The sequence below is a fragment of the Ciconia boyciana genome, chromosome 4, assembly GCF_034638445.1.
Source record: "Ciconia boyciana chromosome 4, ASM3463844v1, whole genome shotgun sequence".
Taxonomy (NCBI): Eukaryota; Metazoa; Chordata; class Aves; order Ciconiiformes; family Ciconiidae; genus Ciconia; species Ciconia boyciana.
Window position 1 is genome coordinate 17852836 of NC_132937.1, and position 22988 is coordinate 17875823.

The 22988-nt window shown below is 39.9% G+C and overlaps 1 protein-coding gene across 1 annotated transcript; it reads left to right on the forward strand.

Annotated features, from left to right (window-relative positions):
• Nucleotides 1–273: 273 nt before the first annotated feature.
• SYT4 (synaptotagmin 4) lies at nucleotides 274–8976 on the forward strand. The gene is made up of 4 exons (XM_072860122.1): nucleotides 274–307; nucleotides 3126–3940; nucleotides 5436–5556; nucleotides 8669–8976. The coding sequence occupies exons 1-4, from the start codon at nucleotides 274–276 to the stop codon at nucleotides 8974–8976; spliced, it is 1278 nt and encodes a 425-aa protein (XP_072716223.1).
• Nucleotides 8977–22988: the final 14012 nt, after the last annotated feature.

Below are 22988 nucleotides of genomic sequence, written 5' to 3' on the forward strand. Positions count from 1 at the left end.
TCTCCTCCAGCCCCCTCTCAGCCTCCTCCTCCACCATCCCCACCGCTCGTGTCTCCGGGTTTTGTTTATTTGGGGGGGGGGGGGTTGTTGTTTTTTTTTTTTTAAACCACACTGGAAAAGACGGTTGCCCGGGCGCTGTGAGAGCGGAGAGCCGGAGGACAGCAGGGCAGCGCGTTCGGTACCCGGGGAGGCGGCTTCCGCACCCCGGACGGCGGCTCCAGCACCGCGGACAGCGGCTCCAGCACCGCGGACAGCGGCTCCAGCACCGCCAACATGGCTCCGATCGCGGCCAGCCGGCAGCAGTTCGGTAAGCGCGTCCCGGCCCCAACTCCCCGCCCGCGAGGCTGGGGGCTGCTCCCCTCCCCAGGAGAAGTGCACGCAGGCAGCCTCTGCTGAGCCATCCTGCGCCTCCCAGCACGCAGCTTGTTGGGAGGAACCTGATTTCCCCCAGTTCTCTTCGATCTCAGAAGTTGTGTGAATTTGCTTTCTTTTCCTTCTCACTCTCTCTCTTCCTTCCTCCCTAACCCGTTCCCCCTGGTAAAGCACCGGGAGAGATGAAGAGGTTTGTGTAGGTGCATTTTCAGATGAGAGAGGTTTGGGGTTGTTTTCTCTGTCTTGGTTAAAGTAGCGTGGCTTCAGAGTTAAATGATGTAAATGAATCCTGTGCCACAGAGAAAATATTTGTTCAAGCCGTTCTTGGAATAATTGTCATTCCTTTTTTCTTGTTGTAGAGAAAGACTTGTCAACCATTAGTTAAAGTGAAAGGTAGTCTTGTAAAGGACATTGCTAGGAAGATGAAAATACAGGATCCCAGTGTTTTTAGCTAAACAGCTGCATCTTGATCAATCTGGGTTCATAGAGAATAGCAATTATAACAATAACCTTTTCAGTTTTGTCATTTCTGTGCACTGGATGTAGGGTGATTAACTGTGATACCAGAAGTTTCAGAAACAGTCATATATGTGCACTTACAAAATAGATACATAAATAGCTTTACTCAGAAAAGCAGTAAGTAGAAATGTTTCTCAGCCCTGCTTTACAAATATTGACTCAAGCCTAGATTATATTTGCTTTAGCAGTGGTTTAATTAAAGGATCATTCCACTGACTTAAGTGAAGTGACTCCAGATTTATATCATGTAACTGAAATAATAACTTCTCCCAGAATCAATAGGTGATGTTTCCTATTAATACACTGCCTTGAATGTTAACCAATTGATTTACATTATGACAACAGCAAAAAATTCAGGTTGCAACATAATTAGTTGTAAATATAAAACCATTTTAGTTACCATTTAATCTTCTTTCCTACCCCACCCACTTGATGTTTCTAACCACACTTGTGACATCATGCTTATCTAATTACTTATTTAAGAAAGATAATTAATATTTTAAACACCAAATTGATTCTACCACTGCTTTCAGTAGTTGTAGAATTAAAATATAGCATAATATCCATTACTATAAAAAGTCTGTCATCTCATGAAAAAGTATTGTAAATGTGCAAATCATTCTTAAAAGCTATTGAAGTATTCTGATTAGTTTTCAATTACTTCTTGCTTTCTACCTTTATACCATGTATATTTAAATTTCTGCAGCCCAGGGAATTCTTGAAACTCAGAGCCACATGCTTAACTTAGAAAAAATACTTTTTGGTTATGTATATAATTTTCAGTCATTTCATTAAGTTCTTACAATTAAGTATGTAGACTGATACAGCTTGTAGGCAAAGGGAAAATTACATGAATATTGTCAGAAGAAATTAATAGCCAGGCCCGATCTTTTCTATGCTGGAACATTATGTCCTACTTTGCTCTGATAGTATTGTTGAGGATTTTTTTGAATCATCCCACTAAAAAGGAAAGGTATAGTGGCAGCACATCTATCTGCCCAGTTTTTACCTGGATGAAGCTGACTTAGTAATACATAGAGGGGGATAGTTTTGCTTTTCTCATCCAGAATGATCTGCTAATCATTTGCGAGAGAACCAGAATTGTTACACAATTGTCTTTATGCATAAACAATGTCATTCCATTAATATTCTACTGGTCTTCCACTGTTGCAGGGAATAAAGATTAAGCTCTGATTGTTACATTGTGGGAGGTTTAAACTCAGTAATGTTACTTATGGGCAAAACTGGATTTCCAATTAGTTGTGCTCATTTGCCCCTTTGATGCATGCTTTGAAGGGCTAACAATACTCCATATGTAACTAATGTATCCACATGACAATTGAGGTTATAATACTTGCTCAGTTTTCTTTTTATTCAGTTTAAGTATAGGATTCATATTAAGGTAGAAGAGAATTATGTTTTAATGTTTTTCTTATGTACTCCTAAAAAGTAGTGACCCTTCCTGTAAACTCCCCATAGCTTTGATTCATAGTGTCTTAAATGCAAAGCTTAGTGGTTATCAATTATACACTTAATAGTTTTTTCAGCTTTGGACTCACATGTGACTGCCCAATGTCACATCCATCTGGAAAAGACACTTGTTATGTAATTATTCTAAATTTTCTTGATAGACTTCCTCCTGTAAAGTATTGAAAATCCCATTGAAACTGTTGAGTATTATAACCTCCAATTAAACTCAGTTCTTTCAAGAGATACCTCCAGGAAATTATGGGATCAGACCATAAAAAATGAGTTAATTGAGTGTACAAAGTATTCTAGGAAACAGTGTGAAAAGCAGATGATGTATCTATAAGTAATGCATATTTCAGAATCTGTTTTATCTAACCAACAAAGCTCCATAAACTCAAAGCTGGAACCTTCTGAGAGCTGGTATTACTCACAGACATATAAACTAAGAAAATACACACAGAAGGTTGAGATAGTTGATCAATTACTAATGGCTATTACTATTAGGATGGGAATAGTATTTTCCTCCTAAACACTCTGTGTATGGAAAAATACTAACATAACAAGCGTGCCTTAGTATAGGACTACACATTCTTGCCTGCAGGTGGCGAGCAATATGTACAATGCAAATCACTTTCAGTCTGTCGATCCTGCTGCTATTACCATCTTGTATCAGCTTGTTTTACTAAATTATTACTTTATTAAATATCACACAGAGTCCAAGGTATTGCTGTTTATGTGCTTGTTGCTATTTATTTGATTTGCAGATGAAATTCCTACAGTGGTTGGGATCTTTAGTGCATTTGGCCTTGTCTTCTCTGTTCCCCTTTTTGCTTGGATCTGCTGCCAACGTAAATCTTCTAAATCCAATAAGACCCCTCCATATAAGTTTGTCCATGTTCTGAAGGGGGTTGATATTTACCCTGAGAATCTCAACAGTAAGAAGAAGTTTGGAGCATATGATAAAAGTGAAGCAAAGAACAAATCAGCAATGCCAAAGAATTCTCTCCATCTTGACCTGGAGAAGAGAGATCTAAATGGCAACTTCCCCAAAACAACCCCTAAAATCCAGAGCTCTCCAGATCTTGAAAATACATCTCCTAAGCACTTTGCAGAAAGGAAGAAAGATTCAGTATCCCCTGATAGTTTAAAATCCATCACTTCCCTGTCATCTGAAGATAAACAAGACAAGCTAGGAACTCTCTTTTTCTCCTTAGAGTATAACTTCGAGAAAAAGGCATTTGTAGTGAACATCAAAGAAGCACGTGGGCTTCCAGCAATGGATGAACAGTCAATGACTTCTGATCCCTACATCAAAATGACAATCCTGCCTGAGAAAAAGCACAAGGTGAAAACCAGAGTGCTGAGAAAAACCTTAGATCCAGCTTTTGATGAGACCTTCACGTTTTATGGGATCCCCTATAGCCAAATTCAAGACTTAACACTTCACTTTATGATCTTGAGCTTTGACAGGTTTTCCAGAGATGATGTCATTGGAGAAGTCCTCATTCCCCTCACAGGAATTGAACTGTCAGAAGGAAGGCTGCTAATGGACAGAGAGATCATCAAAAGAAATGTTAGGGTAACATACTTTTTATCTAAACTTTAAAAGTGTTGTGCTAGTGTTAGCTATGTTTCTTGTATAATGCTGCTAGCATCTTGGAAAGAAAAGGGAACAAGCTCATCATGCAAGTCATTGAGAGGTTTTCATAATGGCAGTATGAGGAAGCAATTACACAAATGTTATAAAAGAACATTACAATGAGCACGTTGCAAGAAATTGCTAATGTCCTAAACTCTACTTGCTTATTCAGCTGGTCCAGCAGGTTTGAGTGGACCCATTTACATTAGGTCAAGCAGCCTCAATCCACATTAATTTTCTTCAAAAGGAAAGAATGCAAAGATTTATATATCATTCCCCTTCTCCTCCCTTCCCTTTTCTGTTTGAAATCATTCTTTCTTAAAGCTTACTGAAGTCAATGTAAATCTTTCACTTCAACTACATGGGTTTTATAGCAGATTCTTAAAGAATGCAGGTAGTCTTTAGTTAAGGAATTGGAACCTGTTGGAGACTGTATTCTTGATGCAGTAGTATGTTCTTGCACTTCAGTGCTGTTACTACCTTCTACTACTCAAGAATTGGGACACAGGCTGCAGCTCTACTAAGGATAGTAAGACACGAGGGAGAAGCCAAAGCCTTACTGAAGTCAATGGCAAAACATACTGACTTCACTGGGCTAAAAATATTTCCTACCATTTTGTCTCATTTCAGAACTTAAGAATCATTTACAACCATGACAGGTGAACCACAGAAATGCACATGCATCACACACATGTCTCTTAATCTCTACTAAGGAAGTGGAATGTGTATTGACTTTCAATTTTATTGTTTTCAAAGAGCAAGCATGCTGCCAAATCAAATAAATGTCTACCAGACAACATACCTATAACTAATACTGTTATTTTGCAATTCTATTGCTATATTACAACTATAACTATGTCACTGTTATTTTGTTGATAATTTATTGGGTTTTCTGGTATATAAAGTATTATTTTTGCTTGTTTCCCTTGCCTTCCTCCTTTCTGTGAAATAAACTACTCCTACAAATTCAAATCTTATAATCATAGAGAAAGTCTTTAATCTCATCTTTATTTCATGTGTATTATACTACTTTAGAAAGTGTCAGGGGTGAGATTTCACTAACTGTTTGAATCCTTCCTTTTTAAAAACATTTTACTGATTTTTTTTTATTTACCTTTATTCAATTTTGTTTTTTCAATATATATTTATGGAATTTTGTTTTGCTTAATATCTTTTTGGTTCACTGAGATTTTTTTCTCAGGATGTAAGATTTAATTTCTAATTTCTGAAGCTAATGATATGTCAACCTATATTTTCACTTATTTATTTTTTTCAGTCTAATAACCAGCATGGCTCCATAAGTTATATCCTTTTACACTGTTTCAGAACATACAGTTACATGACTTTTCATAAATCTTCTTATTTCTGGTTTAAAGCTTGGTCAATGTAATCGCTTATAAATAGTCTTACTTCTTTTTTCCTTTCATTTCCTCAGAAATCATCTGAGCATGGAGAATTACTGATCTCTCTCTGTTATCAGTCTACAACAAACACGCTCACTGTGGTTGTTTTAAAAGCCAGGCATCTACCTAAATCTGATGTGTCGGGATTATCAGGTAATGGTTTTACTAATGAATATGCCCCAAGAATATAAAACAAACAGACAGAAGACAGCTGAAATGTGGCATTTCAAAGACTAAAAATAGCCCATAAATGCAGAAATGGTGTCTCTATTATTTGCAGCCTATTCATTTTATTCATATCTAGGTCAATGCTTTATTTTCCAGTGTATGTATTTTACAAATTTGTTCTTCAATCACATGTTAAAAAACCATGACATCTGTTAGCAGTGGAAATTGTGATTGTGTGTGGACACTTTCAAGAAAGTGTGATTGTCTTGAACAGAACCCATCTGCCATAAGTATGGGATGTTGTTTGCAGGTACTAAAAGCCTTTATTTATGACAAAACCCCAGTTTATTTATAGAAGATTAGTATTGAGTGAGATCATCATATGGCTTATTTCAGCTTGGCACCAAGAAAAGGAACCAGTTACATCTGTGCTGAATTTGGCCTACTGAGCACTAACATTTATTTGGCAAGGTGAAAAGGTGAACTATGCCAGTGCTGGAAGCAGGTTGTAACATAACACCCATGCTTTATCATGAGCTGCACTTGGGGTGCACTAAGAAGGAGCAGTTTTTGCACTCCCTTCTCCTGGTCTTGTTGTGCCATTTTGCATTGGGTGGAACTTTCTTTGAAGCCAATACTAGAACTGCACTTAGATGCACATTAATGCTAGATAACATAATAACAGAATAAAATTTAATGTACAATATACTAAGGATAAAGTAACCACACAAAAAGAACAGTACACAGCAAAGGACTATACAAACAGTAGCACATCTGCTGTTGATTCTGTATAGGACTGATACTCTTTAATTTCACAGGATTTTTTTGAAAAGACGTAGTTTTGGGAACCACTGAATCATAATGACTACAGCCAATAATACAGTCTTTCTACTTCTCATACCAAGAAATACTGCAATTTACCTAGAAAGTTAATCCATCCTGGATCCAATACAACAAAGCTATAGATAGCTTCCATTTACATAGTGGAGTTCCATTGAAATCCTCCTTCTGATCTCAATTTTATTCACATATCATAAGGAGAAAGGATACAAATGGAGCTCAACAGTTTACTCCACTATAAGAGAGCATGCATACTTTTAATAATCAGTCCCAAAGTCACAGCAGCAGTGGATGTTTCATGAAGACAGCATGACAGCAAGCTGATCTCAACAGACCAAGTCTGGCTGAGGTTCACTCAGGTGGGAAAAGAACTTGAAAACAAAAAGCCCTCCTAGTCTCAGCAGCCACCTGGACCCTATAGCACATCCAAACTACACATTTGTTTACTGTACCTCTTATGAGTAAAGCTATAAATTTTGTTTGCTCTTTCTGCTTCCCTCAGTACAACCTTGCTAACTATAACAGGAATATAATATTTCTAAGAGATACAGGCAGCTATACTACACTTGGACACCTAGTTCATTTAGACAGTTCTTCATTATTTGCTGTTCATCAGCAAGGCCAGGTTCAATAGTTATTTGGGTGTCAGTAACATACTGCACTCATGACAGTCCTTATTTCCTCTGTGACTTTCCCCTCAGCCCAACATAAATCTTGGACAAGGAGGGTGAAATGGTGTTTCTATGGGGTCAGCTAAACAATTGCATAATTCAATCTCCTTAGGAAGATGGGAACTTTTTTACTCAGAAGCTGCTCCATTCCCACAACCTCCTTGGTTTCCTTGATCACTGGTGTTGAGGTCTCCTAATAGACCTAATAAAATCAAGAGGAACATTCTAGCCTTATCTAGTAGCTGGCCAGAAGTAACAGTCAGAAAATGTCCTTTAAACAGAAATGAACAACAGCATGAATCCACTGATGGATATTGATTCTGATATTTTTAATGCTTGTGTGGCATATAGTCATTCTAAAGCCAATTAACATTTTAATTGCATTAAACCCTATTTTTAAAATGTTTATTATGGTGATAGAGTATGAAAGTGAAGATGTATTATATCATACCTTACTCCTGTTAAACTATTGTCAGTTCAAGGAAACAAAAACCTTTTCATCATCCGACCATTTCAGTCTGATAACTTTGGCATAGCATTTCTAAATATGGTTCAGTTTTAATTTTACTTTTTTAAAAAAGTATTCAACTATTCTTGATGTTTATTAGCTGATGGTTTACATAGACTATCTTGTTCTACTGGGTTCAGTAGGAATGATTTTGCACTGCATCTTTGCACCATGAGAATTTGGAAACAGACCCACATTTGCACTGAAATAAATGCCAAGGTATTTGAAAGGGATGATTTTTAAAGTGTTCTCTAGAATTCATCTGAAGGAAGAAATATAGCCATTGTTGAAGACAATAGCAAAGGAATCTTGAAACATTTGAATAATTATGAGGAATGCAAACACTCAAAGTTGGTTGACAGCTAAAAATATGGACATTTGCCCTTCCCTTCTTCAGTAGTAGTACAGCACAGACATAAAATCAAGTACATTTCCTAACAACAAACGTACCCTTACATTTAAAGTTTAGTGTTAAATTTGTTCAATAAAAATTGGTGGGAGCAATTTAATCAAGCTAATTTACTTTGGTAGAACCACAACAGAAATTAATCGCATCCATTCATCCATTCTCTCAGCATGAGTTCATTCTCTCCTTTCTGAGGCTTTTCTTTGCATGAGTCTTATTAACGCTAATGATTATCCCCTACTGGTAGAACGTGTGAAAAGCAGATTTCTGTTACACATAAATATGTAATGATACATATTTGTTAGAGTCCATTAGAATTTTGTGTACTTTCAGAACACCTTTGCATGTAGTAGAGATGTTATTAGAGTTAATGGACTACAGGTCAGGATTTATCTCATGAAGGAGACACCTGTATTTGATCAGATGAATCACACCCTAAACGTTACTGACTATCTTGGTTACATCTTTGGTGACCATAAAGGGAGCTTAAAGGGACTAATTCAGATATAAACACAAAAACTGTTTGAGATGAATCATCTTTAATAACTTGAAACATCTCCTCATTGTGATGTAATTATGTTGGTAAGTTATGAAATTTACCATTAACTAGATCAAGGAATTTCTAAACAACACTGTTCAATAGCTGATCTGTGCTCTTTCTTTTAATTGCAGACCCTTATGTCAAAGTGAACCTGTACCATGCTAAGAAGAGAATTTCTAAGAAGAAAACCCATGTGAAGAAGTGCACGCCCAATGCAGTGTTCAATGAATTGTTTGTCTTTGACATTCCTTGTGAGGGCCTTGATGATATCAGCATTGAATTTTTGGTTTTAGATTCAGATAGGGGGTCAAGGAATGAGGTCATTGGCCGGTTAACCTTGGGATCTTCAGCAGAAGGAACAGGTGGAGAGCACTGGAAAGAAATTTGTGAATATCCTAGGAGACAAATTGCCAAATGGCATATGTTGTGTGATGGTTAGCAGCTTAGAGAGGGGTTGGAACGTGAAAAACTATATATATTTCCATAGGCAAGGAGCAGTTTTCTTTCTTTGCTGTGTATAATTACAGGCTTGTAACTACAAGACTTTTTTGGGGGGGGTGAAGGAATAAAAACTGGATTGAATTATCAGAACAGAAGGTAACTAAATTTTCACAGTAAATAAAGGAATTTCTATTTCATTAGACTTTAACATAATTGGATCAGATTCATATTCTTCTGGAGTTTAAATAGCCTGAAACTTCTGAAGCACTATAAACTTCAATAAGAACAGACTATGTTTTATGAAAAAGTCACTGGAAACCTTATTAGTACTGTTATACAGAAGAAGATAACCTCATTAAAATATATTAATAGATTTAAAAAAACCACCTGTGGCTTACTGGGGGGAGGGGCTGAGTCTGTGAAAGCCATGGGGAATGAGGGTAAGTAGGAGGGCAATGCCTTCTGCCCCTCCATCAGAAACCTTCTTTTATGAAAATTCAATCATTATTTGTAAGTGTTGGTTACTTATACTTTGATCATCCCAAAGACTGAAGAAATTTTCAGCAATTTGCTTTACGTATCACATCATGTGCAACTAGTTGTTTTATGTGTGGAAATACTGTATGATTATTTACACTTGGATTTTTTAATATGTATATATATAACTTGTTTTATTAGAGTGACCGAAAGATACATTCTACAAATCGTTGAGCAAGTTAGCATACATTGTTTTGTTAAAAGGGCTCCTTTACGGGTGACTGCACATTGCATAGAGCTAGAATTTGGGATTAGATATGGCTTGCGTTTTTTTCCTCTAGCAAGGATTACACTTTAAGCATTTCAAGCAATGGGAAACCATTCCTGTTGAGAGGAGGTAACATACAGGACATTACAGTCAATGACCTTTCACCAATTATATTTTAAGCCATTCAGTAATACTTAAAGAAAAGTTGTTTCTTCTTTTATTTCATTAAAGAACAAACAAAATAGTGAGACAGAGAACAAAACCTTATTCTGCTGTTTAACTTCCTGAACTGTAAGTAATGCCATTACAGTCAGTAAGACTACTCCCAACATACAAAGTTTAATGCATTTTTAAACTTTTGCAGGATAGAAAACCAAGCTCACATTATAATTTATCCAATATTATGTTAGACAAACTACTTGAAAAGTGCATTTCTCTTACATTATATGCTTTAATATCCATTACTGATTGTACTGAAAATTGGTGGTAGTAAGGGAAAATAACATCCTGATTTCATGTTAGTGTGACATATTTATGTTCAAACTTAAACTGTGCCAGGCTGGGGGGGTATCAAGTGTAACATGAACAAGTGTATAAATAAAGCATTTAGACCTGTGAAATTTACTCGTGGTCACACCAGATGATAGGTAGATTTTTAGGCTGTCAGAACTATAGCACAACTATAAGCAGATTATTTCCTAAATTTTGTACACTGATTTCTGATACAGAATTCTTTGCAAATATTACTCTTACATCATTTTCAATTGCAATATATATAAAGAAGAATATAATGATGTTAGTTGTTGACATAAGAAAGATTTAAAAAGTAGAAAAACAATTTTCAGTATTTTTGCATATGTCATTTTGTCACATGTAAACCCACTGAAGTAAATGAGACTATTTGGGGATTAATGTATTGCTCAATGCAAGTAAATGTAACAGAAAGGGCAAGCCAGGTAAAAAAACATACATTGGATGTCAAATTACTTTCTTTAAACAACAGATCCAGGTCTTATTCAAAACTGTTGGGGATTTGTTGTTGACTTTACCTGTTCTCATATGGCCAAATTATGTTTGCGGTAAAGGACACTGAAATATGAAATATGCAAGTAGACAAATAGTACTGGAAGAATTCTATTGAGGTTCTTCCAGGTTTTGTGTCGGTATTTTCTCCAGTTTTTGAGAATGTGTTTGATATAACAGAGTTTATAAAGTTCTGTAAAAATACATTTTCAAAATAACATAAACATGCTTTTTATGATAATGTGCAATGTAAAAAACCTGCATATTGTATGTATAAAGGAGGGGAATCTTTTTTGCTTATTTCTTTAGAAAGCTGATTATCTGCTTAAGGGCTAGAGCTTGCCAGCCACATTCAAGCAGAGCTAATCCAAAGCCACCAAGTCAAAGGAAAGATGCCCACAGGCTTCAGTAGGGTTTGAAGTGCAATCACAGAGCAAAACTCTTCTTGTGAGTCAACCCAGCAATATCAATGGAACCATGGATAAGGGGAGACACTGTTTGATCTGATGGAGGCTGGAAGAGTTTAAGTAAGTACCACACAATGAGTTGTTAGTATTTCTAGTAATGGAAGAACTTTATACTGAAAGTGATTGCATGAAAGAGAGTGGGACAGCTTGTAATTAAAAAAAAATAAATGTAGGTTTTGTATATTGGCCCATAAGTAGTACATTATCTTTAAAAATCAGATGACAGGAGTCATCTGTCTCCAATGGTCACAAATTCTGACAGGAGAAAAAAAATCCACCTTTTTGAATTAATGATGGGCTGTGACCATCTTTCATTTTGCATCCAGCAAGTTGTCATCAATTTTTTTTCAAGTTTCTATAGCAGCTTGAGGATTAATATTTCTACCAGCTAAATGGCAGTTGGTGGTGGGGGTAGGAATGGGAAAGGGAAGCAAAGACATTTTTATTAAATCTAAAAAAACCCCCTGTAAATAGAATTTTGTTTTTCATTTAAAGCAATGTTTAGCTTGGAAAGTTGAGTAAAGGTGACTTGTAACACATCTGTAAACCAGACAAGGCAGGAGTGAATGTAGACCAGTAACGAGATGAGAAATTCTGCTGTTTTATAAAGTATTCAATTCTCATTGTGAATATCTTGAACTCTGTTAAGGATACTGTACTGTATTAAACATGTAAAAAAATTATGTTTGTCTAAGTAGCTTACAAAAATAATAACTCCTTGAATGGGAGCCTATCCATGTCTGGAGATCTGTTGTAACTAAATACCTGATTTGTTATGGTGTTGTAACTTAATAGAAGCTATTCGAGAGGAAGCATGGTGTATGAGATTTTGTAAGTTATTTGTGCTGGTTCTGTATGTTGTGCCATGTGTGTAAGACAAGAATAAACTGCTGCTTTCGTTCATCCCATCCCAAAAGGATTATCCCACCAATGTATCTTTTCCAGATATTTCTGCTATTGTTTGTATTCATGGTCTACTCTCTCATGCTTCTATCAAAAAACATTTGCCTTGCAAAGTCTTCCTCTTCTCACAGAGGTGGATTAGATTTATTCTGCCAAATACTACCCAGGCATATCACATGTTCTTTATTTGTAGCTTCTTGTTGTATACTTACATTTGTCTTGAATTGTCCTGTACAGTCAGGCTAGAACATGAGACATGGCCCATGACAGAAAATCTGAGCCCTACATAGGCCCTACAGGGACTGATATACAGATGTAAACAAGAATGAATTCTAGCATATTAGGTGGAAGAAGTAAAATGCAAGTCACGTACCTATTGGAATCCTGGTGTGTCGTGGATGGAGTGAGAGTGCACTTCACTCGTAAGAGAGAAGTAAAAATATAGTTTATTGATACAGAATAGGGAGTTAACAAAGTTCAATGCAACAATGTTTTAACAAGATTCAATGGCAAGGCACACTTGATTATTTACTGCATAGAGGACAGGGTCAGACAAAACTGTCAGGGAGACCCTCCCATTGAGTCATGAGGTTCGGAAAAGGATCTCCTTGCTTTCTAAACTCCTTCTCAGAGAGGAGTCTAGGTGCGGCTAGATCCAGTCCTAGTCCCAGACTTGGTCAACGGTTTATGTCTAAAGGATTATATATGCGCAATCAATCCTTTATATCACTTAGCTAAGATTTCAAAGTTTAGCATGCTGTTAGTCACTTACTGAGGATCTGTTGCAGCAAGGAATCTCTCAACCTCGAGGAGTAACCTTGAGAGGCGTCCCTGCTCAAGGGGAGATCCTGGCGTGCAGCCCACTGCCGTGCAGGAGAACTCAAAGGGCCCTGGGCTGTCCACTATTTAAGGAGTAAGATGATTGACTTATGGTCATATTTGCATATCAGCAAGATGTTTAGATCACTGCTTCAGGCAGCCCTTGGCTACTTTGTTGCCATCCGTCCTCAAGGTCCAGCATAAGCTAGATGCTGCTATCAGGATGACTCCCACTGATGATTACTGCTTGTGCAGGAAGCAGGGAGGGAGCACACTGCCACAAAGCCTCTTGTATTTATACAACATCACAGATAGCAACATGCTGCACAGAGTAATAATGCCTAACCACAGATGATCGTGAACAATATTTCTTTTCCTCAAACAAGATTCAAATATGTTCTATGTAAGCTTCTACCTTCTTATTTGTGGTCTCTGCTTCATGAGGTCTCATGAAGCTGCTGAACAACTCATGGCACTCTTACAGCTGCTATGACTGGTACTGGCACTTACTTGCTTTGCTCTGATGATGACTCCTGAGCAATTACCTTCATTCAAAAAGTTCTACCTAGTTCTCACAGGCTTCTCCATAATATTTTTTACTTTCCATCAGTAAAAAGCTGTTGCAACATGGCTTTGGGTCTAGAGGCTTTGAGGCAGCTTTGGAGCACTGATTACAGTTGCAGCATGGCAGCACCTTTTAGTTCAGAAGAAAGAATCAAAATCGATAAGAAGAGAAAAGGGAGGAGTTAATTTCTTTGCTATGTTATTATTATGTTTGTATTGTTATGCTAGTTTTGCTATTGTGTGTCTGAAGTACTTTGTGCATGACCAGATAATGTCCTGTGGTCACTGAAGTGAATGCTCTGATTACACCACCAGTAACACAATTAGGTGTTGTCCTGTCAAATGAGTTGACTTCTGGTCGAGCCCTTCAGCCTCAGTAGCAGGACTGAGGACACACCATCTAGGCCCCAATGCCTTACTCCTGCCACAGAGCTCTGCAGTCACTTTTGAGATGCCTTGGGTTACCCAGCAGTACTGTTGGTGCCCACATGGAAGAGCTGTAATAGTCCGAGGGCTGGACAAGCCTTGGCAACATCCTGGATCCTGGCCTCATGGCAAGCACCACACCTCCCAAGATATTATCAGGGCAGGTCAGAAGATTGAGCCTCCATCCCCAAGTGGAGGGTCCAGTAACTATCATACTCCTTTTCTCCTCTGTGAAGACACAAGGTTTGAACTCAGCTGACTGTGATAAATCCCTGTTTGTTCTTCTCAGTGACCAGGGCAAGGTACTTGTTCTGAAGTTGCAGGTGGGGCCACCTGCTCTTGTGGCTGTTGCCAGAAGTCACAAGCTTCCAGCTTTCCCCACTCTGAAAGCCACCCTCCAACAAATGCTAGAGCCCTCCCCAGCTCTGTCTGGATCTAGGCCAAGATAATTAGCACCATTTGGTGTTGCAAAGCATGCTCCTTGGCATGCCAAGACCATTGCTGCACAATCTCCCAGCACCCCTACCCAGTCCTGTGGGGAAGGGCCGGGCCTCAGCACACCGTGCTGTGCTAACTGCTGCTGTGAGTCCCATGTCCCCTTCTGCTGCTGCGTGCCTGACCCTCCCATGTAAGGTACCAAACTTCCCCAGCAGCAGCCTAAACCCAAAGGCAACTTCCAGCATTGGCAGCAGAGCCCAGAGCTACTGCTGCATGCTTGGAGAGCACCAGCTGTCGGCAGCCACTCGCCTATTTGAATGGCACAACCGACGGCCGCACCTCTGTTTGCATTCCCTGGGTCATGGCGCATCCTGAGGAGCCCCTCCAGAGGAGCCCCTCCACAGCCACCCCTCCACAGCTGACCCCAAGCGCCGCTGCTCTGGGGCAAGGCTTCCTGCCCCCCTCAGCCCAGCCACATCCCGTCTCAGGAGTCTGCAAACCTGACCAGGTGCTGGCATGCGCCACCGCCCACCCTCGCTGAGCCTGAAGCTGCAGCAGCCCCAGCCATGGAGGTCCCAGGTATTGTAAAGTTTCTGGAACTGTTAACCTGTTTCTCTTTAGGGAGCAGGATGTCACTGACCCTGCAGATCCAGTGGGATTTCTTGTTATGAATCTTTTTGACACTAAGATGCTCTTAGGCAATTGGAGAACAGGTTGGGCCTGACTGGAAAATGCTCGGCTTCCTCTTGTCCTGACAAAGGAGGTTTCACTCATTATTGAATCTTATTCTTCCTCTTTGGGCAGTCTTTCAAGGTTTTTTTTTAGGTGACTGAGCTGGAAGAAGATGTGGGTTTGCATTTATGTAAGTGGACAATGCAGCACGGAGTTTGAGCTTAAATGAAACATGCAGGACTTTAAGGTCCCACTGGGTGACAGGTAAGTGCTGTGTTATTGCAAGCAGCTTCACTAGGGCTGTGGTTGCACATAGGACTGAGGTAGTAGCTGTGTAGAGTTCTGAGTCATAGTGTTCTGGATTATGAGTTAATTGTCAAATATAAATTAGAATACAGTGTTTGCAATATAAGTTAATGTTGCAAAAAGATCCCTGTCTTTCCTCCACATAAGAAATACTGCATTATGAAAGGCTCTAGTTCTAACAAAAAACAGAATACAGAAAAAAAGCAGAAAATCCAAGACACAGAAGGTCAAAATGCACAAAGAAGTGATTTAGTCTTTTCTTTTGAAATCGCTGGAGAAGAATCATTTTAAAACAATATAATTGTTGTTACAGTTCTTTTTTGTAACCAGCCAAGGGTGCTATACGGTGACTGCAAGATTTAATTTAGTCTTGAAGACAGTCACAGAGATAACCATGAACTTTCTATGACAGATGCTGTAAATATTTTACATGGCTCTGAAAACACAACTAGTTTTATGGAAACAAGTAAGAAGTATTGCACAGTATCACTAGCAATATTGATTACATTTCAGTAATACCCTCCAAATGAGACTGCCTTTAGGACTGTGTGAATGAAAGTTTCTAGTTGGACACTAAGAGATGGACAGGGAAACCTCTGTATGTCTGCATCTGAGGTGCCTATGTACATTGATTTGTAGGGCAAATAAACAGTATTCTAGCCTCAATTTTCCTTTCAGTAGAATGGGATAAAGCTTACCAACATCAATAGTAACTATTAACTTATGTTATTGTCTTGGTTTTGGCTGGGATACAGTTAATTTTCTTCCTAGTAGCTGGTATAGTGCTGTGTTTTGGATTTTAGTATGAGAATAATATTGATAACATACTGATGTTTTAGGTGTTGCTAAGTAATGTTGACACTGGTCAAGGACTTTTCAGCTTCCCATGCTCTGCCAGGCGCACAAGAAACTGGGAGGGGGCACAGCCAGGATAGTTGATCCAAACTAGCCAAAGGGCTATTCCATACCATATGACATCATGCTCAGCATATAAACTGGAGGGAGTTGGCCGGGGGGTAGTTATCGCTGCTCGGGGACTGGCTGGGCGTCGGTCGGTGGGTGGTGAGCGGTTGTATCCCTTTTTTTTGCCTTGGATTTTTTCCTCTCTCGCTCTCTTGTTGTTTTCCTTCTCAGTAGAATTTGTTGTTGTTGTTCCAATTATTAAACTGTTCTTATCTCAACCCACGAGTTTTCTTACTTTTGCTCTTCTGCTTCTCTCCCCCATCCCATCGGGGGGGAGTGAGTGAGCGGCTGTGTGGTGCTTAGTTGCCGGCTGGAGTTAAACCATGACAGTCCTTTTTGGCGCCCAACGTGGGGCTCAAAGGTTTCAAGATAATAACAGATTTGATTGAAATGTGCTAGATTGAATTTATAGCTGTTATTGCTGTTTAGCTATTAATCTGAAGGCTCCTGTTCTTGCTATGGGGCTTGCTTGCCTTACTCTATATTAGAGTCTAGTGCTTGTTAGTGGCTGCTTTTTGCTTTTGCTGCTTGCTGTGCTGCTGTACTGCTTATCATCTTACTCCGCTGTGCCTGGGAACATTTTGATAACAGCAATGGCCATGCACCTGGGCTGGCAGATGGCCATGGCATCGCTGCTGTTTCTGTGCTGCTGTACTGGACAGGCTGGAACTCCGGTGTGAACTCGAGTCAAAGGGACTGTGACCTGTGGATGAGTCCACACGGGAGCAGGACACCCCAAAGCGCCTGTGGCCATGGATAAGTCCACGCCAGAGCAGGTACATCTCAAAGCATCTGTGGCCATGGTTATGTCCGTGCTTCAGCAGGTATACCTCTGCAGGGATTGTGGCCCAAGGATAAGGCCATGCCAGATAAGGTGCATCTTGAAGCATCTGTGGCTGTGGATAAGTCCATGCTGCAGCAGGTACACCTTGAAGCATCGGTGGCTGTGCATGAGGTCATGCTGGAGCACCTCAATACGTGTGGCCATGGGAAAGGCCATGTTGGAGCAGGTTTACTTCTGAAGGTACTGTGGCTGTGGGTAAGGCCACGCTGGAGCAGGTATATCTCTGAAGGCATTGTGGCCCATGGAGAAGGCCACGCTGGAACAGGTGCACCTCAAAGCAACTGTGGCTGTGGATAAGTCTATGCCACAGCAGGTATAGACCCCGGAGAGACTGTGGCTCATAAATAAGGCTCCACTTGGAGCAGGTACGCCCCTAAGGGACTGCAGTCTGTGGATAAGTCCGAGCCGGAGCAGGGGCAAGGGGAGGAGTTCTTTGCAATGTTAAACCCTATAACCTGGCCCAAAGGGACCAGGGGTGGAGATTTTAATGGAAATACCTTTAAATTGTTGTATCCCGTGATTTGAGTTGCACATGGCACGTGAGTTGCACAAGAAGAAAATTGCTGTGAACTACAAATAGGCATATAACAGTAGAGAATTATCCCAGGCTAAAATCAGAAGTTATATTAAGCAGCAGTAAAAGTTATTGATAAATAAATCAGTGTGAAGAAAGTGCACGAGTAAAATGTTGTCAGCAGAGGAAAGGAGGTAGAAGTCTGATGCTTCTTCAGAACAAGCAAAAACCAGGTATAGTTGGCCTCTGATACATATTTGTGTTGGTTGTTTTCCCCCTTATTCCCTCAATGAAAGGAGTACACCCTTATTTTAGCCTGCTTTGATTCACATCAGTTAATGGGCATTTGTTCTAACTTGAAGTTCACTATGTGTGATTGGTTTGAGTTTGCTTTGAACAAGGGCTGCAAGGGTTGAGTATTGCATTTCTTTATATGTACAAATATTGCCTGAAGAACTGACAAGGCTTTGCTCTTAGGAAGTGCTTGGGACAAGGCTGATGCTGTCAGGTCTGAACTGATGTGATACCAGGAAGCTCTTTTGGTCTCAGGTGTTCCTCTACTACCCAGGGAAAGAACTTTGTTTTCATTCCTGGTCAGGAGGACCGAAGAGGGGAGTTTTGACCTGGGGTATGCAGAATGAGGTTTGGTTTATTGCTCTGCTTCAGGCTTTGTGAATGAATACCTACATTGCTTACTATTTTTTCTTGTTTGTCAACCCTCATTTTTGCTGCCCTGGTATGTCCTTTTCTTTGACTAAGTCTTTACCCAAACAGACAGCCTACCTCTGTTACTCCCTTTGCCCCTATTTCCAATAGTCCTAGTTTTGCTACATCCATAGCCATATTTGGAATTTCCGATACAGTTACCTAGGTAACCTCATTCTCTCTGCTTTTACTGATACCTTTTCTTGGACATGGCTGGCACTGCAAAACCTGACTCCCACAAAGGTCTCCAGTGCTTCCCTTCAATTGTCTGTGAAATTTAGCCATTTCTGAGTATAACTCCCCCTTAATCACTTGTGAAGTCTAGCCCTCCCTCACAATGCTATCTGCAACTTTTCTCAGCTTCTTACATTACTATTGGCCACATTCAGCTATTTCTTATGTCATGTTCAGTAGTTTTCCTGTTAAGTTGTCTAAACCTCAGGCCAAGGCCTAGTCACTGGCTAATTATTAGGACCACTGGCTGTGGTCCTAACATTAACTGGCATGCTCCTCATGTGTTCATACATTTTTGTAGGATAGAAATGAAGGTTCAAGAATTAAGCCTGGATTCTTGGTGTCCAAGATATCTGTGTTAAAAGACTAGCTAGTTTGTCTCACCTTTCAGTAAAAGGCGAAAGTTAGCCACCACCACATGATAATTTAACTCTGATCTAAATCATTAAGATCTGAAACACTGTGGCCCTCAGTCTAGTCCATAGCTACTGTCAGGGAACAGCAAAAGCCAGCTGCACCCTTGGGTATGGGGATGTGAGCATGGTAACACGGTCAGCAGGGCAGGGCCTCACCAGGCTGGGCCCAGTCCCTGCAGTACTGAGCAAGGCAAGTCTGCAGATGGCAGCTAGGGTCAGCCAAGAGTCTGTGGGCGAGGGTCCTAGGTGAGACAGGTTAGGGTCATTAAGACCTATCACTGCCCTTAGGGCCCTGAGGGGTACCTTGAGAGGCATTTATATAAAGCTATGGTATCTCTTAACACTTAATTTAAGTGGCTCAAATTGTACCTGTCTTGAATCTTTCCTAAGCCTGTCCTTATTGAATTATGTTTATTACTTTATTCCTAATTTGGATGAACTCTGTTACCTCACAGTTAATGCATAGATTATGAAAAAAATACATTACTTACTGTAACATATTAAACAGTAAACTTCTGTTTTCTCCCTGTCTCCCTAAAGCCAACATTTGTGACAGATGCACTCGACCTCTTAACCAAACTAGCAGTAGTTTGGTACAGGCTCCAAAGGAGGTAAAGGCCTGAGCTGTGACCAGGCCAAGAACTCCTCTGGTCCCGATCTGTTCTCTGACAACCCACAAAAGAGCAGAGTGACACAGTGAGCATCGATGCATATGAGCTTGGAACACCGATCATGCAGGTAACGCATTGTCCTGGTTTCAGCTGAGATAGAGTTAATTTTCTTTATAGTGGCTGGTATGGGGCTATGTTTGGGATTTGTGCTGAAAACAGTGTTGATAATACAGAGATGTTTTAGTTGTTGCTGCACTAGTCAAGGACTTTTCAGCTTCCCATGCTCTGCCAGGTGCAGAAGAAGCTGGGAGGGGACACAGCCAGGATAGTTGATCCAAACTGACCAAAGGGCTATTCCATACCACATGACGTCATGCTCAGTATATAAAGCTGGGGAAGAAGAAGGAAGGGGGGACATTTGGAGTGATGGCGTTTGTCATCCCAAGTAACCGTTACGCGTGATGGAGCCCTGCTTTCCTGGAGATGGCTGAACACCTGCCTGCCCATGGGAAGGAGTGAATGAATTCCTTGCTTTGCTTTGCTTGCGTGCGCAGCTTTTGCTTTCCCTATTAAACTGTTCTTATCTCAACCCTCGAGTTTTCTTACTTTTGCTCTTCCGATTCTCTCCCCCATCCCACCAGGGGGGAGTGAGCGAGCGGCTGCGTGGTGCTTAGCTGCCAGCTGGGGCTAAACCACGACACGCATGAATAGTGGGTGGCTTTTCTAAGACTCATTAATCAAGGAACAAAGAAAGTTGTGGGTACAAGGAGTCTCATGCATATCATTCGTATCACATGGAATCTGACTACAAGCCAACCACTTTATCTATAAATATGACAGCCAAAGTGAGCCTTCTTTGAGCTCTCCCCGCTAGGCAGCGTGGCTGCATGGCGGTGATCTCCCCTTGAGCTGGGACACCTCTCAAGGTTGCTCCTCGAGGCAGAGAGACCTTTTACCAACGGCAGATCTTTGGTAAGCGACTGATATCACGCATAACCTTGTAGTATGGTGTCATGGTTTAGCCCCAGCCGGCAACTAAGCACCACACAGCCGCTCGCTCACTCCCCCCCCGGTGGGATAGGGGAGAGAATAGGAAGAGCAAAAGTAAGAAAACTCGTGGGTTGAGATAAGAACAGTTTAATAATTGGAACAAAATAATAATAATAATAATAATAAATTATAATGAGAAGGAAAACAACGAGAGAGAAAGAGAGGAACAAACCCCAAGGGAGGGAAAAAAAAAGAAGGAAAATAATAATAATAATAAAAAATTATACAACCGCTCACCACCCGCTGACCGATGCCCAGCCAGTCCCCGAGCAGCGATCCCTACCCCCCGGGCAACTCCCCCAGTTTATATACTGGGCATGACATCATATGGTATGGAATAGCCCTTTGGTCAGTTTGGATCAAGTATCCTGGCTGTGCCCCCTCCCATTTCTTGGGCACCTGGCAGAGCATGGGGAGCTGAAGGAAAAAAAAAGTCCTTGACCAATGTAAATACCGCTTAGCGACAGCCAAAACATCAGCGTGTTATCAATATTATTCTCATACTAAAATCCAAAGCACAGCACTATACCAGCTACTAGGAAGAAAATTAACTCTATCCCAGCCAAAACCAGGACATATGGTAACTTTGATTTTGTCTTGGTAACTTTGATTGCATGCTGAATTGATAAATTTTGCATATATACTACCTTAGACATAAACCGTTGTCCAAGTCCGAGACTAAGATTGGACCTAGCATCACCTATGTTCCATCAGGAGTTTAGAAAGCAAGGGGGTCTATTCTGAACCTCGTGACTCAACAGGAGGTTCCTCCGTACCCTTTTGTATCCTCGGTCTCTCTGAATCATTTTAACTTGAGTGTAACCCAATTTTCCTCTGTATGTTTCTTCCATGCAGTAATTAATAGATTGAACCTTGCCATTGAACTTTGTTAAGTCGCAGTTTTATAAATCATATTAAAACCACTTTTGCTAATACCTTTGATGGTGATTTTTTAAGTGATCTAAATCACTCATTCGCTACAACATTACAAAGCCAGAGATTGAGATACAAATGATCCATTAATACTCAGTGGAAAATCCTGGTCCACAAAGCTGGAGCAGGTCTGAGATTTCAAAAATGAAAATTCATCCATCTCTGATTAAAACTATAAAAATGCAATTAAGGTAAAAGCAAACTTGTGCCTAATCTCAGAGTAAGGCAGCTTGAAGTGACCAAATGACTGTCCCTTGAATAATGAAATAAGAATATTCCTTATGGAGAGGCAGTATCTTGTCCACCAGCTTTGTTGTGAGCAGAATGTTTTAATTGATATTTTTAAATATTCACATTCATGCAGGATAGAAAAATCTTGTCACATAATATGCCTGATTTCTGGAACTGTCTCTGTCCCAAGGGGTTGTGTTCCTCCCCCATGGAGGTAAGTTTCACACAGCATTCTACTGGAGGCAGTCTTCTGAGTGGAAAACGGTTGTTACTAAAATGAGGTGAAGCTCAGAAAATGTATTCTAGAGATTGAAATTTTACTGTGATTTTTTATTTTTCTGTTTAGAAGACTGGTATGGTTTGTAGAAAGGAAACAATTTCCATAGACCTTTCAGATAGAGAGTTATTTAGGCCTAAATTGAAACAGGAAAATTAGGTTTTTTAATGTCTGTTACATTAATTGAATGGTTAAGGCACCTGAGTTGAAGCATGCTGGTTCAAGTTGTTAATCTGTCTGCCTCAGTTTCAGGTAAATATCCTGTCTCTGAGATCCCTGGGTACTTAGAGAGGCATCACTTACCTATTCGTGCTTTGTATGATACTCTGGTCCAGAACTACTCAAAACTTTCCTAGGAATTTCCCAGGGAGCAAGGAGCTGGACCTAGGCCACACAGAGGTCAGAATAGTGCCTAAGTACGTGATACAAGATTTTCTTACCCCATTCTTTTAACCTAATAGTAATTAATAAGAATTAGAAGAAGACAAATGTCTTGATGCAGAAAAGTAGTACAGTCTGAAGATGCTGTGGTCTAAGAAAGTAGTTAAACTCACACAAGTAAAAAAAAAACAAAACCAAACCAAACCAAAAACCAAAAACCTACCAAAACCAGACCTTTCTTAGAGTATTTAGTTCAGAATGGAGAGTAAAATCAGATTATATTGAAGTTTGTCACTGCAGTCTTTAGAAACCAGAATAACAAAAGCAACAATATGGCCTTGGAGTTTCTACTTTATAAAATTGAATACCTGATCTTCTAAAGTTAGAGGTAGCATAAAGGGGTTGTTATAAATGTCTAAGTGTAAATTAATAGGTGATACTTCTCCAGGCTCAAGAACTTGAGTATAGCTCAGTACTTGGGGCTCAGT

Excerpts from the sequence above, each read along its gene's own strand:
- SYT4 (XM_072860122.1), top strand. The coding sequence starts at position 274 with ATGGCTCCGATCGCGGCCAGCCGGCAGCAGTTCG. Across the intron at positions 3,941-5,435 it reads TCATCAAAAGAAATGTTAGG|AAATCATCTGAGCATGGAGA; the intron begins GTAACATACTTT and ends TCATTTCCTCAG. Across the intron at positions 5,557-8,668 it reads TGATGTGTCGGGATTATCAG|ACCCTTATGTCAAAGTGAAC; the intron begins GTAATGGTTTTA and ends TTTTAATTGCAG.